We start from the raw sequence: 19198 nt of genomic DNA on the forward strand, positions 1-19198 counted from the left end.
TCACTGGCCCTCATGTGGGATCAAACTGGGGCCCTGCTGCTCAGAGCTGGCATCCCAAGCCAACTCTTAACCAACACACCACTCGGCCGGCCCATAAATATGGATTAATTATTTTTTAAAGTGATGGAATAATATATTAGGGACCAAAACAAATTGTGTGTCTTTTCCTTTCCATTCCTCTTAAATTTTGGTATTGTCCCCTTTGCCTACCATCCTTTTTTACAATATCACCACTTTGTTATGCAGATTAAGGTAAATTTGGGGGAGCAAAGCCTTGAGGAATAGCTTAACATATGTAGTAATTTATGTTTTGTATTTGCTTTAGAGATACTATCCATTATGTCACATTTTTTTAGAGTTAAGTGGTAATGAAAGCTTTATTTCTCCTGGAACACTAGTATAATTTCTCCTCTAGGACAAAGAACCCATGAAACTATATTTTCCTTTTCACTTTGCCACCAAAAAGCTCAAGAACAAATTCCCTGTCGAACTGCAGTGACTTAGCAGGATCTTGTAGATTATATATGGACATTCTATTATATCATTCTTATCCCTGACTTCATATTTTAATTCATATATTCCCTGGTGTGATGTTTTATTTCCATTTTGTTTCTTCTATGTATTTATTGTAATATAGCTCAAATCTTTGAGATAATTTTGAGTATTAACAGAGAGCAGATGAGATATTAACAAGTTACAGAGAGCTTCATAGACTTGTCAAATGAATTGCTTTCCAAAAGTAATTCTCTATCCCTTTATTTGGATGTGTTTGTTTTCCACACTATCAATAAATATTATTTATTCATCTATATAAACAGAGGCTTTTACTTTTACACTATTTCACATTTCTAAGTTAGATTTCAATAAAGCCCTAGTTTAGAAGCCTGATTCTATACGGCAAATCAAACTGGAGTCTGAGCCCCACCAGGGTTTGGCAATTAAATCCAAGTATTCGGGACTATTACCCTTGCATATGGATAAATCAACTGCAGACTTGATTCTTTTTTCTTTTTTTCATGAAATTTTAAGTTATTTTAGGTAAAAATAGTAAAATGTCAAAAGGCAAACTCTAAGCTTATTACCTTTTAAATTATTTAGATGGGTAAACTTCATAGAGAAAAAATAAGCCTACATAAAATTTGAAGCTTTTAAAAATAATGTACAATAGCTTCAGTTCTTTTAATACCTGGTTTGAGTATCATCCATGCATTTTAAATGCGTCTTTAGAAGAATTTTATCTATAATGATATGTAAACATTTCTGAAAATAGCTCTATTCATGTCAATGTTAGAGGTACTCAATGATGATTTTAGTTACTATCTAAGTCTAATTTGATTTATTAATATAATATTTATGGTGTTTAACTTTGCAAGTAACCCTTAGGTTCCCTGACATAAAGTAATTCTAGGAGTCCTGTTTGAATCATGCTCTATGAGGCTAGTAGGTAGGAGTAAAATCCTTAACTAGCCATCTAACATTTACTTCTCAGTATGACTTGATTTTTTCTACATGCTGTCAAGTAGAAGTTAAATCAAGAAATGTTTTAAAAAACATTTTTAGTGGAAAAATGTCAATCAAGAGAGTGAAAACTTTCAAGTTTAATTGAAAACTAATGATATGTTCAGGGAACTCATGACTCTGAGGAGAAAAAAAAAGCTAGGAGCATGTACAAAGTACAAAAGATTTCTATACTTGTGCATTTCAGAATATGTAAAAATTTCAGGGCTTATTGTTTGCGGCTGCCAAGAAGCTAATGTAAAGAAATGAATGGCACTGAGGCTAAACAATTAAAGGCCCGTCTTGAGGAATAAAAGTCTGAATTGTTCAAGGAAATCACTACAGGGAAAAAGACTGACAATGCCGGGGAGAGGGCAATACTGATGGAGGGAAGTCTTAGATGGGATAGATTAAATAAGAAAAAGGGTTAGCTTAAAAAGATAAGGAAGAAATTATAGTTTTAGAGACGCTAAACAATTTTGATTTGACAATAACAGTGGTTGAGAGAGTTTACGAACAATCAAGTTATTATTTTTCATCAAAGTCATATGCTGTGGCAGTTAGGGAAAAGATAGAAGTATGGGGCGGGGGGTTGTTGAAAAGATAACCGCTATGGAAGGGTATGAAATGTGACTGCAGAATCGCAGCGAGGATCTAACTGAAGCCCAAGAACTAGACCTCTTTCCTACATTAAACTTGTTTCCTGCAACTGTGTTGATAGCTTTAACTGATTTTCTTAGTGAAAAAAATTCTGTGTATATAACTAAAACTTTATTCATCAGCTTTCCAGGGCAAATAATTCTAAATTTCAAATGAGTAAGAGTTTTCCATTGGTGAAGTCAGTGCTGTACTTACTCTCTGGTCCTCAGGACTCAGCTCGGACATCAGCATTTCTGTATTGTACGTGCTCCATTCCCAACTCCGGTTAAGGAAGTACTCCAGCATGGAAACGGTTCTTAAAAGCCGGTTCATGAGCTTTGTCATCCTGAGGTAAAGATCAGATAGGAGCAAATATCAGTACAGCACAGATGGCTGCTTCCCTGTTATTCTATAGAAATCCATGAGACATCATTTTTGAAAAAAACATAAAAATTATCCCTCTCCTCTTTTTCCCAATTCCTCATTAAAACTCATTCATTTCTTCCTCCCCCATTAACTTTGTTGAATGAAGGGAAGGGGATGAATCTAAAGGAGATTGTCCTATCAGGCCTTCTAATACCACCAAACTCCCCACTTCCCCTTTTCTACCATCTCTTTCTCAAGAGTAGCAAACTTTTTAGAAGCCAAGCCAGGTATCCACCCTTAATGTCATTCTTTGAATTCTGAGGTAGACAATTAGAAACCTTTTTTGTCTTCTTTATGGTATGTTCTTGGATCTTTAAAAATGGATTGATCCAAAGTCTTAGTATATAGTTTCTAGGCAGCAGTGTTGACTGTGTGAACTGGGCAGAAGTGTGAACTGAAAACAGTTGTCAATTGTAATGCAGAGTTAAGGGGAAAGAACTTATTTGTTGATCACCTACTCTGTTAGGCACAGTGCTAATGCTTTTAAAAAATATCTCCACTAATTCTCATAACATCCCTCTTACGTAGGTATGAAACTGCATTTTTATGAATGGGTAAAGTGAGCTTAAGATAAAGGGCCACAATAATATAATAGGTGTTAACGTAAAAATTCCAACCTAGCTTTGACCTCAAAAAGCCTTTGCTTTGGTAATTTCACTATCCTGTGTCCCATTCCTTAACATGGACCATATCTTCCAATACTGTGGTCAGGACAGGGACCAGTTCTGTTATGTGAACTTCCCAACTTAACAACAATCTACAAAAAACTTCCATATGAGATCTTATTTAATCTTCACAATATGACTGTAAGTTAATCAGGATCTACATGACTTATCTTCATCTTACAGGATTCATAGGTTCAAGGTTACTTTGCTAATGCTCAAACCTAGGTCCTCCTGGGTACAAATCACCTTTGGCCTATAGAACATTTGATTTTTATCTTAATCAGTGAGGCCAATCTTGGTAGTAGTGAGTAGTGTAGTTGACCTAGTAATGACACTGTTTGGGGAATTTGGTCTTATTTCTAATCAATCCTAATGCCCACATACCTAATGACTCATGGTATCATGGGAAATTCATAGGCAGAGTATAGAATCATTATTTCCTGGTACAAGCATCATAATAGGGTCCCATTTAGCTATTACTATGTAACATCTTTGCTACAGACTGAATATGTGTGTCTCTCCCAAAATTCATATGTTGAAATCTATTCCCCCCAATGGGGTTGTATTTGGAGGAGGAGACTTTGGGAGGTGATTAGTGTCCTTAAAAAAGATGCCCCTGGGGCGGCTGATTGGGGGAGGGGGGTTGTCACTTCGAGGGGTAAAAAGTGTAACTATTGCACTGTGTTGTACAGCTGAAACTAATTCTAAAAAATGTGTATTTCATAATAAAAAATAATTAAAAGAAAAAAAAAAAGATGCCCCAGAAGCTCTCTTGGGGCCTTCTGAGCATGTGAGGGCACAGAAAGAAGATGGCCGTCTAGGAACCAGGAAGTGGGCCCTCAGCAGACGTTGAATCTACCAGAGCCTTGTATCTTAGACTTCCTAGTCTCTGTAACAGTGAGAAATAAGTTTCTGTTGTTAATAAGCCACCCATTCCATCATATTGTTATAACAGCCTAAGTGGACAATCTTTATCCATTCTATAACTCTGATGTAATTGATATGATTTCAATAGATATTTTTTAATTCTTAAAAATAATCTATGTATAATGATATCATTGTATGTATAGGACTATATCAGCATAATAGTACTTCTTTTTTAGAAAGAAAGAATACATTTATTACTCTCATGTAGAGAAGGTCTGCTTAATACACAAAATGCAAAAGCCATAAAGGAAAAGAGTGATTCATTTTATCACATAAAAATTTAAAACTTCTTTAGTAATAATAATGATTACTGTATCCTACACACTCTCACGTAAAACTCTATAAAATAGGTAAGATTACTATCTTTTTTACAAGTGAGGAAGTTATGATTTAGAGAGGTTAAATAATTTAGGGCTTATATGGCTAAATTGGTGAAGTCAGGGTCTAAATCTTTAAGCCTGACTCCAAGAAATAGACTTGGAGAAAATACATTAAATATATATTTACACACATGCACATGCACGTTTCCATAAATTAATAAGGCCAACTCAATAGAAAAATAGGTGAGAAACAGAAGCAGGCAACTGACAGAGGAGAAAAATGTGAATATCCAATGAACAAATGAGAGCCCATTCCCTTCAGCAATCAGGGAAATGCAAATCAAAGTAACAAAGAGATGTCATTTCTGGTCTTCTGTTTGATAATTCAAAAGATTGATTTTTGCCAAATATTCATAACAGTGGAAAAAAACCTCCAGGTTTGTGCCTCCGTGTGCTGATGTGGTAATGTGAGTTGACAGTCACAAAATCCACGTACCCCCCAACCCAGCAAGAGCACCCCTTAGCATCTTCCCCAGGCCCAATGGCACACTCTACAAAAGTGCACTGATATTCGTTGCCCCGTTGTTTGTAATAGGGAAACACAGACAACACTAGGCAGAATGACTTTGATTTTCATGAAACATTACTGAAAAGCACTGGAAAAATACATAGGATTGATGTATACACATACCCTTACCTCAAAACAAAACTATATATATTTCCATATATGGTTGTAAATGCATAGATTACACACAAACACACCTAGGGATGGAAAGGGTCTAGAAGGAGTCTAGCATTTTCTGCCACAAAGATTATTCTTAACAGTTTTATCCCCAAAACAAACCTACCCATTTCCCACAGATACGATCATTTAATTTCTCACAAACAAAATTTAAAGATTTTTATTGAGTCCCTTCTTCCTGTGTTTTTCTTTTCTACTTACTGAACTTTGCCCTTTACCCAGGTCTTCTTCCACCCTGATATATTTTAAGGCCTTTAGCCTTTCTGCCTACAGTGTTTATTTTCTTTTTTACCCATCTTTATTTAATAAGCCCTATACAATTATTTTCCCCATTGCTACAGTGTCCCCTTTTCACTTTGCTCAAGGAGAAATTGACAATTACTGACTTATGAGCTCTTAATAAGGCCTCTGCCAAATTTGGATAAACTCTACATTGCCTAACTTTTAGTCATTTGCTCTGCTAATAAGGATGGAAATTAAACATGCTGGGAAAGACTTCCTCCTTTATAAAGGGATATATATATATATATATATATATATATATATATATATATATATATATATATATATATATATATATATATATATATAAAATAGTACATAGGCAAGACTGTTCATACTCCTGATGGCAGAAATTGCCTTTGGTAATTATAATAATGATGGCTCCTCAGACACATCTAATATTCAAGTGAGACAGAGTGAAAGGGATATATATGTCTTCCGTCACACAGCTAGATAGTGACAGAGCTGTCTCAGCATTGGCATACTTCTCACTCTACCTTGTTCCCTCTAATTTCTTCACTTATCTTTAGGTGGCAGTAATCTAGCTCAGATTTCTCCAAATCTTTCCTGTGTCACTTCCTTTGAAGCTACTCATACTTTAAATTCTACCCTTAGCTTCTGCTTGCTTATTTGCATAATTGGGATGATGAAGATATCCTTCTTGGGTGGTTGCGAGAATTAAAATGAGATCATCATGACTCTTCCCATGTGTGTCAGTGAGGCTGTTATCATTATTGTACATTTTAAGATCTTCTAACAATTTAGAAACCCCTCCCCCCCCAACGAGTCTCAGTTGCTTTTCCTTTTGGGTGAATGATTACTTGCTGAAGCTATCAAACAAGATCCTTAAGTTTTAACTTCCATTACTATGATGGAGCATTGTTAAGGTAGGGGTACTTTAGGCCTTCTCATTACTATTCCTTTGGTTGTCCATATACATATATATGTTAGATTCAGTTGTCAACTTTGGTCCCCAGCTGAAGGGAGGGCTAAGGACTTGGGGCTTGATGTTCCATGCAGCGACACTTAAACTATTGACCCAGCTTCTCACCTGGGTTTCCTTCCTGTGAGCCGGAGATAGAAGTCATAGATGATGGCAGGGGCTCGGTGGCTGACTGCATTCCAATACTGGGTTGTGATGGTGTTGGTTGTGAAGTCAGCATATGGCCTCCTAAAAGCTCTCTCAAATGGGATTTTTTCAAAGGCTGCCAAGACTTGGAATCCTGAGGGAAAAAAAAGCCACCCTAAGTCTAAAGCATATAAGCCCGTTGTGGTGGATGGCATTTGTAATGGGTCAAAACAATAAAGAATAAGGGTTTGCTGAGTAGAGTCAAGAATCAATTTCTGAGAACAATATTAAGATTTTTATCCCAGGCAAGCGGTCACCTGCAAAATCAAGCAACGTGAATGGGTTCTAATCGGGTCCTTTTCTTGAAAACTTTAAAACAGCTTCTTGGGGAAATAGTACTGTGAAGTATTGCTCGGAAAAACTTATATTCCTCATTTAATTCCAAGGTTATCTAGTCTAGTCTCAAAGTCCCAATACAGAGCCTAGAGGCCTTATTTCCTTGTTTGGATCATTACTTGCAGAACACTCTGGAAAGTTCTTTAACATTTTACTTAAACCTTTATAAAGGGCTTCATAAAACTTAATCATTTAAAGGTTTAAATGAAAGAGAGAAGATAAAGGCAGGTTTCTTTGTGCTGGTTCACTTTAACACCACAGTCCTTGACTTCTTTGGGATTCCTACTGCTCTGAGAATATGTCAGACGCAACTGTCCACTCTTGTCTCCAAGATCTTTTTCAATAATAACTTCTTTTTATATTATTACTTAGATAAAACCTCATTAAAAACTTTTACTGTACATTTGTAAATTCAATAATTCTTTTCAAAAGATACTCATTTGAATTCAATGTTGATTTTATTTATGTAGAGTTTTCAGAGAATATGTCTAAATTCATTCAGTTATGATGAATATATCAGTTATTATGGTAATATAATTATTGTCCTCCTTAAAAGATACTACTTGGAAATCTATATGAAAAATATATGCCCGGTACAGAAAAGATTCTCAAGAAATCTCTGACCCAGGAGTCTGGACTGTTTTCCTCCCAGAAGGGTTCATGTTCACTTTTAAGGATCTAGTGAGTGGTTATTGCACATTCAAGAGGCAAGGGAGACCTGTCTTCCATTTCAGGCACCAGCTCCCCATATGAGTTTGAATAGATAGATCATTTACTCTCTCTGTGTCTCATACGTAAAATAAAGTGAGCCCATTAGATTATTTTTAAGGTCATGTTCAACTATGAGATTCTATAATTCCATAAAACACAAAGTAAGAATTTTTGGCATGGAAGAGGACTGTTTTGAATCTCAGAAATGAAATTTATATGCAGCATCTTTTTATTTAAGGGCTTAAGGTATCTTGTTTGCTTCTATTCATGCCTCTTTCTATGGGTGGTATCAATTCTGTTACCAAGGTAGAGGACATCAATTTTTAGTTCCAAATGTTTTCAAAATTATTTAGATATATGATGTAAATACCTGGATATATGATCATTGATCTAAAGGTCTTTTATGGTAGGTAATTTCATTTAATTTTCACAGAAGTAATAACTTTGCAAGTAGAATAGCACAGCCGAGTGTTCTGAATTGGAAATCAGATCCTAACAAATTAAGCATGTGTGATTTTTCCCCCCTACATTTAGTACCCCCCAAAATAGCTAGATGATTTGAAGTTTCATATATTCACAAGAAAATCAATTCCTAAATTGACAAAGGAGTATAAGGTTGGTTAGCTAATTTTCTATTTATATACAGGATTAATTACTTCAATGAGATACTTTCAAAGTTACTCTTATGGCAAACTGAATAATTAAAAAAGAGTATCACTGACTTAATAACAAAAGTTTATATTATTATTAGACTTTTCAAAACCTACTTGGCCATTTCCCATTCTCAGTGATGTAGCAAAGGGGGCCAAGGGTGTGTGTGTGGGAGCAGCTGCCTCAGCAGGAGTATTTTATCACTGACATTGATTATAATTGCTGATTTATAGTTGGTTTTATTTATTTTAAAAAATCTCTATAGCTTGGCCAGCCGAGTGGTGCGATGGTTAAGAGCTGGCTTGGGATGCCAGAGGGCCCCGGTTCAGATCCCACATATGAGGGCCAGTGACACTGCACTCTGCAGCTAAGATGGTGAACGGCAGCTCGACCTGGAGCTGGGCTGCCCGTGGGTTGCTGGCAATGGCGTAGGCTGCAGCCCCTGCTGCAGTGGGTTGCCATTGGCTACCGTGTGTTGCCAGCAGCCAGCGTGAGCGACCAGCAGCCGCAGTGAGCGACCGTCCAGAAGCCGGCGACTGATCTGCCTCACCCGGGAAGAGCACAATGATGGTGCCAACTTGGGCCAGTGAAGCAACGTCCTCCACAACTAGACTGAAGAACAAAAGGACAGCAACTTGTCTGTTTCCCTTCCCCCAATTCCCCAGCACTGTTCCCATCCCCCCAATTCCCCAATAAAAATCTTTAAAAAAAAAAATCTCTATAGCCAACGGACCCTGATTGCTTACAACTATGCAGATGTTCCAACTGACCCTTCTTTGGTCACCACAGTGCGTTCTAGTTAACTCTTACACATCTACAGTTTGTAATTATTTTAACTCTTTACTTATTTTTTTGTCTTTTTTTTCTCCATTACACTTTTAATTTCCATGACACACTTTGTCTTTGTTTTCCTCTGTAGCAGATGCTAGTAGTTATGTAGTTATGTCCCAATAGGCACTTACCCATTTTGCCCCAGTAACAGGGATTGAAGTTACCAGATGTACAGTGGTAGATTAACGTTGATTTGGGTCTAGAAAGTGAAATAAAATTTAGATAAATACAACAAAGTGGAAAACTAATGAAAAAAATATAAGGAAAAATAATATTTAGACAAGGTTGTTTCAATAATTCCCATGAGAAAGACAGCCTAGGCAACGCTTCTATCTTTTGTTCCTTCTTTGGGTTAATAAGCAAAATGGAAGAAGTCTAGGAAAAGTGTGTGCATGTGTGTGTGTGTGTGTGTGTGTGTGTGTGTGTGTGTGTGTGTGTGTGAGTGAGTGAAAAAGATCTCAAATAGGTGGAGGAAATGGAAGTACCATGACAATGAGAAAGCAGGTCGTGTTTCTAACTTATGAACATGTTTATTATGCAAAAAAATAGGCTGTGTTTTCTCCTGAATCTAGTTAAGCCCTACTGGTTTGGAAAACTTCTAAATGTCTGACTTCAAATAAGAAAAAAATTAATTGTTTACGCTTTACTAACAGAGCCAAATATAAAATATACAAACAACCCATTTTTTTTTCTTTGAATTAGAAAGTACTCCCACAGATCTTAACTTTGGTATTAATCAGGAATTGAACAGTTCAATGAAATATAAAATATGCTCTCATTTCACCCACTTTTATCTTCTTTGCCTTAAAAAAAGAAGCTGTATTTTAGATTACTGAATAGAAAGAGAAGCTCTTTGGTTATCAACAATTTTATAGTTAAATGATTTAAAGAGTTTGTACTTTATGATCAAAGAAGCATTAAGCAATATTGATCAAACAACTCAATGCATATGTGATAGCATATTTGGAACTATGTAAAATAATGAAACAGACACCCTCTCATATTTGTGGTCTTCTATGATAAAAATGCATATACTTTGAAAATAGGCCTAAAATATTCACACACACACACATACACACGCACACACCCCTCCCCCATCATCAAATCTTTTGAAAGCCAGCTTAAGCATCCACACCTGTTAACTGCGGTGTACCATCCTACAGCCAAGGTGAGGTTGGCGACTGTATCAACCGGAATTAAATCTGCCACAGCCTTTGGAGTACCTCTTATGGCTCGGAGAAATCCTTTCCCAGCCTGCACAGGAAGGAGAACATAAAACATTGAACCAGGGCTTAAGTGACAGCTGGGGCCAATACTAATGCTTTCAGTAGCAACTGCTAACTTCGAGTCACTGCTTACTAGGCTATTGTGCTAAGCCGACTTCTCTCAGCCTATCCAAGTTCCCAGCCAGGTTCATCTCAAATGCCAACATTTCCATGAACCACTAGTGGTCCTGAGGTTCCTTTAGGGAGTGAAATTCCTCAAATGTGTGAGAAGTTAATCTATTTAGTTAATTAACAAATGCCAAGAATACTTTTTCACATCTTAAAAATTAATTCATAAGACATTTTAAGAATCATGGTTTTCTAAATTTCCCATCACTACTTTTTTAAATTTAAGTTTACCATTTCTTTTTTTTTTTTTAAACTGGGGAGTTGGGGGAGGGGAACAGTGTTGGGGAATTGGGGAAGGGGACCAGCCAAGTTGTTGTTTTCCAATTAATTGTGGAGGGCGCCAGTCACCATCTGGCTGCCCGTCGGCAGCTCGTGGCCTCTAAGCTCAAGGTGCTGTGTTACAATCTTAGTTGCGGGTGGGCATAGCTACCATCCCATGTGGGAGTCGAACCAGCAGCCTGGTTGTTAAGAGCGCATGCTCTATCCACTGAGCCATCCGGGTGGCAGCTCAGCTCAAGGTATCAAGTTCAGTCTTAGTTGTGGGCAGGCGTAGTCCACCATCGAACAGGCAGTCTTGTTTTTAGGAGCACGTGCTCTCAGCAGCTGAACCATTCTGCCACCTGTTGGCAGCTCAGCAGCAGCTCAGCTCAGGCGCAGCATCACTGGCCCTTGGAACTGAACTGGCGGCCCTGTTGATCGGAGTTTGCACTCTTAAGCTAACTCTTAACCAGCTGAGCCACTTGGCTGGTGCTACCATTTCTTAAATGATATTGTTTTCTGCTAGTGCTTACTAACTTACCAGCAATAGTCAACACTAAAAGTTTAAGAAATATTTATTTTAAAAAATTAATAAAATTCTACCATTCAACAACTTTGTTATTAGTTGGGAAAAGGCCACCATTATTTACTTTTCGTTCGGTATCTTAGTTCACCTCACAGATCACTGATGCAAGAATTGGGAGTTATTCACATTAATAAATAAGCTGTGCCAACAAATAAATGTCAGTTAATAAATGAAAAGTTGTGTTTATTGATTTGATGAGGTAATTGATTATTTATACCCTGCATACTTCCAACATTGATTTGCAGTATTTAGCACTTTTGTATGTTCCTAATTTCTGTTTTCTTGTAACTGACTCTCTTTCCTTTGGACATATAAAATTTTTATAAAATTTTGGAAAATTTTAGAAAATGTGAATAAGTGTGTAGTTTTGTAAACAATGTAATGAAACTCTAGGGTCATGTTAAAATAATTATGTTCTAAGTTACCCAATGCTCACCCTCAACTAAGCTTTAAAGAAACAAGAGCTAAAGGCCAGTAGAGAACAAAAAGAAAGAAGCTGCTAGAAAATAGAAAAAAGAAACCTGAAAGAATTCATTACCACTGTCTTTGACAAGTAGTCCTACTTCACTGTCTTATATTTGTATTTTAGTTCATGCTGAACCTGGCTCTGAGAAGAACAGAGGCAGAGTGTGAAGCATGAGATTTCTAATAAGATTTCAGCTCAGTCAGAGAATTAAATTCCTGTTCATTGTCCTAAAGAACAGAGCTGTGGTCGCGTCCTAAAATGCTTCAGTGTGAGCTGTAAGCCCCACAGCTCGGACTGGATCCGTCTTGACTGCAGGGAGATGCACACAAAGGTCCTCTTACCCAGAGGAATCAGTGATGTTTCTCCTCATCTGTGAGAGGGTTATTGGTGAAAAGTGTTTCCTGTCTCAATGTTTACATTTGAAAAATTTGCCTCAATTGGTAGTTCTCTTTCATATATCTATTAATAACTAGTTATGTGTGTATATATATATGTATTTATATATATAGAGTCTCTCTCTATATAATATATATATATATAAAATCTCTATCCACATACACATAAACTCTTGTATGTGTTTCATAATTTAATATTTCTATTGCAGTCCCAATTCGCAGTGAAAAGTGAGAAACACCCCCATCTTGTGGTCACTATAGGGAAGTACAGATATGTTCCTCCATGCTCAAAGACTTTCCAAAAATAAAACTCCTAAATAGTTAATTGATGATATCACAATACCTCTGTTTTTCTGATAATTAAATCCACAGATAAAAGTAATTTCATCCTGCCTCTATTTCCCAATGAGCAAAATTAAGAAAAGTTGCTTCAATTGTAGTTAGTAAACTAACATTTATGGTTCTGGATCAATGAAGCTAAAGCAACACTAAGCATTTTGTCACTATCCCTCTATTACATTTCAAGGAGTTATTTCCACATTATCATACATACCGCAATAATGAGCCCACTAGGTCCATTTAGGTTATCAACCCAACCCTAAAAAAGAAAGAGAGAGAGAGAGAGAGAGAGAAAGAGAACTCTATTGATTACACATATCAGAGAATTGTAATACCTTATAATTGGAACATGTGCAGTCTAATCTAAATACATTTCAAATGAGAGCACTGAGACCCCAGTCAATACAATTGTCTAATCCAGTATTTCACAGGTCACAAACAGATCAATGGCAAAACGCTGGATTATTTCTGCACTTTATTTGTGCAAAAATTAAAATTCTGCCAGCAGGAGCAATGGATGGTTTCTAGCTGTTTTAATGACATCTTAGGGGCTAAATTAGGCCTTGTCTTAATATCATAATCTGCTGACCAATTCATCAGCCATTATTTTTCTCCACCTGGCCTGATTTTATCTCCCCAGGAGATTTTATGAAACATAATTTCTAGCAATTATCCATTTCTTGAGAATTTTAGGAGTCATGGCATCCATACTATAGCTCTAGATATTTGCATTAGCTTGCTTAAATATATTAGAGGAAAGATTTTGTTTAGTTACAGGAAAAGGTTTTTTTGAGTTTGTTTCCTGCACCCTAAGCAAGTCAGTTGACTTTATTATGTCTGTCTTTGTTTTCATCTGTAAAAGTCAACATGTGAGTGTAAAATGGGAGAGGAGGGAGAAGAGAGGAGAAGATGAAAGGATTATACGCTGCAACTTCTACTAGGGACCAGGTACTGTACTATGCACCTCACACACTGTCGTATTTGATCAACTCTCCAAAGCAGGTAGTAACAACCCAGTGTTACAGATGAGACAACTCAAAAGGCTGCATGTTCAGTAAGTCATGGAGCTTGAATTTATCTGGTCCTAAAACTTCACAGACTTGCTGCAAAGAAGATGGTGTAATTCCAAGTACTTTGAAAAGGATAACGGAGTATATAGAGACGAAAATTATTATTCCTAAACTGAGAACCTTTTGTGAACTTTATGATTCCCATTTACCTTGGCAGTTGTCATACTGCCAGTGTTGCCATCAAGAACATTCTGGTACATTTGAATTACAGTGGAAAAGGAAGACATTAAATTATCTCTCATGTACATTTTAAGACTACAGTTAATGAGAAGCTAGTTTAAGGTCTCCCCACAACTCTAGAAGAGTCAATGTAAATCCCAGAGGAGCCTTATGCTGGAGAAATCCTGAACCAAATGTGGGATTTGCCCTGATATAATGGATTCGTGTTTGAGTTCCTGCACTCGGCTCTACATCCTGAGAAGACAGAGAAAGAGAAAAGACATCAGAAAGTAACTGGGCCAGAAAGACACTGCCTTGGAAGCAAAGCAAAGAATCCGGGTGAATGCACTTACTGGGAAGGGCTCCTGCCAGGTTGCTCCAACAATGGAGGGCCGGACGATGGCGATGTTTAGGTTACTGCTCTCCTGCTGCACCACCATCTCTCCCAAGGCCTTGGTGTAGGTGTACGTGTTGGGCCGATCCCCGATCAGCTTGGGTGTGATCTCATCAATAATAGCATCGTCTAACCACCTAAAGATAGTCAAAGTAAAAAAGGATGCTAGCAACATATGTTAGACAATAGACCAAAGAGAAACTGCGAGGCACAGACAATCAAATAACACTTCCACGTTTCCTAGCTGGAGTTCTGGAATCCAGGGTAGTCACAGGATGCCAAGGGTGCGTGTGTACTGGTCCAAATCACGTGTGATGGATGGGCTCTTTGCGCTCCACTGCTGAGCTCACGCGTACCAGTAGAATCCTATTTCTTCCCACCTACCTAGATGAGTTCAACAGCTATGCCGTCCACTACATTAGTACATATAGTCTCTAATTATCGTAAATTACTTGCTCTCCAAAAGTGCATATATACACAGTCATTGAATGCATTCATGAGTGCCAACCCTGAGCCCAGAAGCATACTAGGTGCTGTGTGCATGGAGCTTAGAGCCTCTTGTCCAAGGGGCTTCTATGGCAGCTCCCCTCACTCAGTGTTGTCCAGTTCAAACCTAATGCACCAATCTTGCAAAGTTCAGCTTTTGATTTTTAAAACTCCATTCAACAAATAAAAGCAACTACATCTGGCAGACTTACAGTCTGTGTTAGCAAATCTCGGATGTATTTTGAAGGTCTGTTTAGAGTCTGTGCTAAGGACTTGGTAATTATTTCCAGAGAAGTCTGAAGTGCTCTAATAACTATTAATAGTATGTCAAACGGCATCATTATAGTACTCTGAAGCAGTTTTAATAGAATTATTATTGAATACCTCTACTTACAAGAACACATGTATTATAAACAACTGAGTTACCACCTTTTCTTTAAAGATGTCAGAACCATTTTGAAAATCCCAAAGTCTATCTGTACTTCTTGAAGAGAGCAATAAATAAAATTATTGTCAATTAAATATTTCACTTTTCTCTTATCTGACAGATCTATTTGTTTAAAGTTTTGATATAATAGAGTTTAAAAAAACTAGGCTATACCTAAATGTTTTAGTGTGGTTTTTATAATCAATATGTTTGATATATTTATTCCTTTCTGATAGGATAGAGCTCAGTGATACTATTCTGATGGTAGAAAAATCTTAGCTATTACCATTTTGCTCCCATGACAAATTGTTAAGCATTTAAGATGTGCTCCTTCCATGACTTACTCAGAAACACAACTCTCCGTTTTAGTAGCTCTCATTGGATTCCGGAGTGTACCCTGAGCACTCTCTATATTTTGGTTTTTCTCTTTGCTGCCACTAGTACAGTGTTTTCTACATAGTCAAATGCCTTTTGATTTAAATTGAATAGGGAGAGACTGAGAAGTTCCTAGAATTAAAACGAACTCCAAGTACTTAGAAAAATACAAGCTATTCCAAGTATATGGCCAACTGAGGGTTGGGAGAGAGTGCGGGATAATGTAGGTACCTCTCCGTCTTTATAATAACATCACCTTTACCTCATCTTATTTGTGGGTCAACAACAGTGGATTAACTAACTTAAGACCATTTTCTTTCACTTGCAAAAACATACAGCTTACAAAAACCTGGTCAGATAAAATACAGCCTAATTTCAATAAGGTTGTAAAGAAAAAAAAAATTCTAAGAAAACCCTAGCAATGCACTAGCACTGTAAGTCACATGGTTGGTAGCAGTTGCTGTCACAGACATGTTGATGTGTATGGAAAGGGTAATATTTAGAGGCTTTTCCAAGTTGAATGAGTTAGCTTCTTAGAAAACATTGGTTTCGCAGGTTTCTAAGAATACATATGCAAAACCGTCTACAGAACAGACGGTTTGCCTCCACCATACGTAGCTCCACTTGTATTCTAGTGTATTATCTTCTCATTTCCTCCATTTTTTACTTGTGTGAAAGGGCAATAATTACATCTTTGTAATTATTGTAATTATATAAACATCTAAATGTTCAGGCTATCATGAGGTCACACAGGAATATTCACCACTGCATTTAAAAATATTTGATGAAACAAAATAAACCAATAAACCTAAGGCAAACTTATTTTTGGTAAAACAACCCAAGAACATATATGTATACAGGTAATAGTTGGTTTTAAAATATCTTTTCTACTACAACCAAACAGACCATTGCCTGTCTCATGCAGCCACTTCCTGAGTTCTCAGAGATGAGCCTGACAAGCACGCACACCCATTGGTTAAGTGATGCCCTTTTTAGGATCTATAATCAGTTCATGCTCTTCTGTACCAAAGTTTGATTTGCTGCTGGGTTTTGTTCTCAGTTTCTTTTTAGAGCAGTAAATAAGTTAGCATGGGAAAAAGATACCAGTAAACCAAAGTACACTTCTGAAATGAACCCAATGGCCTTGGGGGTACTCAAGATGTTTTGAACCCATGGGTCCCAAATTCTAAACTTCTAGTTAAACTGAATCAAAATAAGCAAAAAGTTATTAAAGGCTTCAGAAAATGTGTGTGTGTGTGTGTGTGTGTGTCGGGGGTGGGGCATACACATCTACAGTTTCCTCTAAATAGTGCCATCTTTTTTATTTTAAACTTATTGAATCAACCTCCTAATATCATTAATAATTTCATAATTTATGTATTTACCAAATGAAATGGTAAAAAGAATATGTATTTTCCTCCGAATTTTCTTATTCAACAATCAGGGCACATCTACTGGTGAATCAGGAAAGCTTTCTGGAGAGTAAGTGCTGGATGCACTGCCTCACGGTAACATCAGCTCTCTCCTTCTCTCACCTGGATTAGGTCCGTCCCTTGGTTATTGCAATTATCATGCCGTCTGTGCTCGCTCATGTATCTGTTTCTCCACTTTACAATGAGCCCAGGAGAGCAGGGATTATGGCGTTTGTTTGTTTTTATCTCTGTGCTTCTTCACTGTTCTTCCCCTCAGAGGCCAATATTTTATTCAGTAAATGAGTGCTCTCCTAAAGGACAATCTTGATTGGCCAATTTATATTTTGTATAAGGTTTGGGGAAACTGAGCTGGACAATGATAGGGGAGAATGGGTGAAGTCAGAAAGGGGTGAGGTTGTTGGGAGGCTGTGGGAAAGGAAGAAAGGATGAAGCGAAATTGGAAGTTAAAGTATCCAGTGGCCGTGGTAAAAATGTTGAGAAGTTGTTGACCCAGTTCAAGTTGGCAGTGTTGGCATCCGAGTAAATTTAAACTTTTATTGGGGAGAAGAAAGGTGTATCTGAACCTAAATGTTTGTGGTGAACTGACCTCTGTATTTTCCTCCAGACTTTTATTGAGCACTTATGCTGGTCTCCAATGGCCTAACAACATGAAAATTATTGTTTGTTTAAGAAACAATCTAACCCTACCTCTCTGATTTGTATTTAAAGCCTGGCAATATTTAAAGCACATAGAATTTTCAATTCTGTGTCAACTACTTAGATGCCACCTTGAGACTATACAATCTTGGAAATAAAAGCACAGATGCTAAAATTGGCTTTTGTCTTTCCCCTAGAATGGATAAACTTTCTTAGTTTTAACAATGTCATCTTCAGCAACAAGGCAAAATTACTTTCCCACGTTTGACCTCCTTTCATATTTCCCAAAGGGCTGTTATTAGGCTGCCATTGTCAGCTGCAGGCAGTTTTCATCTTGCCTGCCTCTCACTCTCTACCATCAGCTCTCTGGCCACAGCTGACTGCTCTCAGGGTTTGATAAAAAAAAAATCTATGTATAGTGTCAGATGGGTACTAGACTTACCGGGGGGATCACTACATAAATTATATAAATGCCTAACCACTATGCTGTACACCTGAAACTAATATAAAATAATATCAAATGTCAACTATAATTTAAAATATATATATAGTCATGGGATGTAAAGTACAACATAGAGAATGTAGTCAATGGTATTGTAATAGTTATATCAGATGAGCAGTAGACTTGTTGGGGTTATTACTTAGTAAGGTGCATAAATGTTTAATCACTATGTTGTTTTTGTACACCTGAAACTATTGGGTTATCAGAAAAGTCATGACGTATTTTTTCTATATTTTTCGTTCCAAAAATGCGTCATGACTTTTCTGACAACCCAATAATAAAATGATACGCAAGGGGAAAAAAGAAACACCTTTTTTTTTCACATGGCAGATTAGCTGTGTCTTCTGGTGACTTGGTAACTTCAAAAGTGTGATTTTTAGTAGGCACAAATCTATCAGGAACGTTTTATTCAATTAAAGCATCTAGAAATTGAAAGACAACAGAAGGTGAGGAGAATGGGAAAAGAGCTGCATTGATTATTGGAATACAAATGAACCCCATTTCAAATGAAAACTGCTAGATGAAAAAACACTTTAAAACACTATTTCCCAAGCTTCCCACCTCATTAATAGGACTTATGAGGCCTCTCTGGACTTTTATTCCTAGATGGGTCCAAGGTATTATTTTAGAACAACTAATTTAGTCTTTAGGGGTGATAGCCTGATAATCTGTATTTTTAACAAGCCCTAGTGCTTCAAATTGGGGAACTACTAATTTAGAAGAACTCCACAAATATAAGTTATTAAGACTTGAATAAATTGGAATTAGCTCTCAAGAGGGCATTGTTTCTTGGAGGAAAAGTTTCAGTAGAATTGAACTTTAAAAGAATTAAATCCCTGGTACTAGGAAAGTAAGTTGTGACAATATACATTTTCTAATCTGATAGCTGATTAGATATGTGCAAGGCCCATATGCAAAGCAGTAGCTATGTCCTATTGTTTTTTTTCCTCCCAAAACATATAGGTGTTTTTATCCATTGCCAATCCCCATTCTAGTCATCTATACCACTCCATCTCAGGTAGTGGGTCTTCCTGCCTCTGGCTACTCCCCATGACCATATTAATGTTCCTAAAGCTCACTTTTATCAAAGTCTTTCCTTAATTGAAACAAAATAAACAAACC

The 19198-nt window shown here is 37.0% G+C and overlaps 1 protein-coding gene across 2 annotated transcripts in view; it reads right to left on the minus strand.

The window, feature by feature from the left end:
• The window catches only part of FAR2 (fatty acyl-CoA reductase 2), a 139834-nt gene that overhangs the window by 3710 nt on the left and 116926 nt on the right, over positions 1-19198 (minus strand). For both annotated transcript variants that reach the window (XM_019668972.1, XM_019668971.1), the window contains exons 5-10: positions 14177-14354; positions 12809-12853; positions 10292-10410; positions 9288-9355; positions 6550-6721; positions 2353-2482 (exon numbers count right to left, since the gene is read on the minus strand). In XM_019668972.1, the coding sequence (XP_019524517.1) occupies positions 2353-2482; positions 6550-6721; positions 9288-9355; positions 10292-10410; positions 12809-12853; positions 14177-14354 (712 nt within the window). The remainder of the gene's footprint in view (positions 1-2352; positions 2483-6549; positions 6722-9287; positions 9356-10291; positions 10411-12808; positions 12854-14176; positions 14355-19198) is intronic.

Source organism: Hipposideros armiger, unplaced genomic scaffold (genome assembly GCF_001890085.2).
Source record: "Hipposideros armiger isolate ML-2016 unplaced genomic scaffold, ASM189008v1 scaffold_546, whole genome shotgun sequence".
In the NCBI taxonomy this organism is placed as follows: domain Eukaryota; kingdom Metazoa; phylum Chordata; class Mammalia; order Chiroptera; family Hipposideridae; genus Hipposideros; species Hipposideros armiger.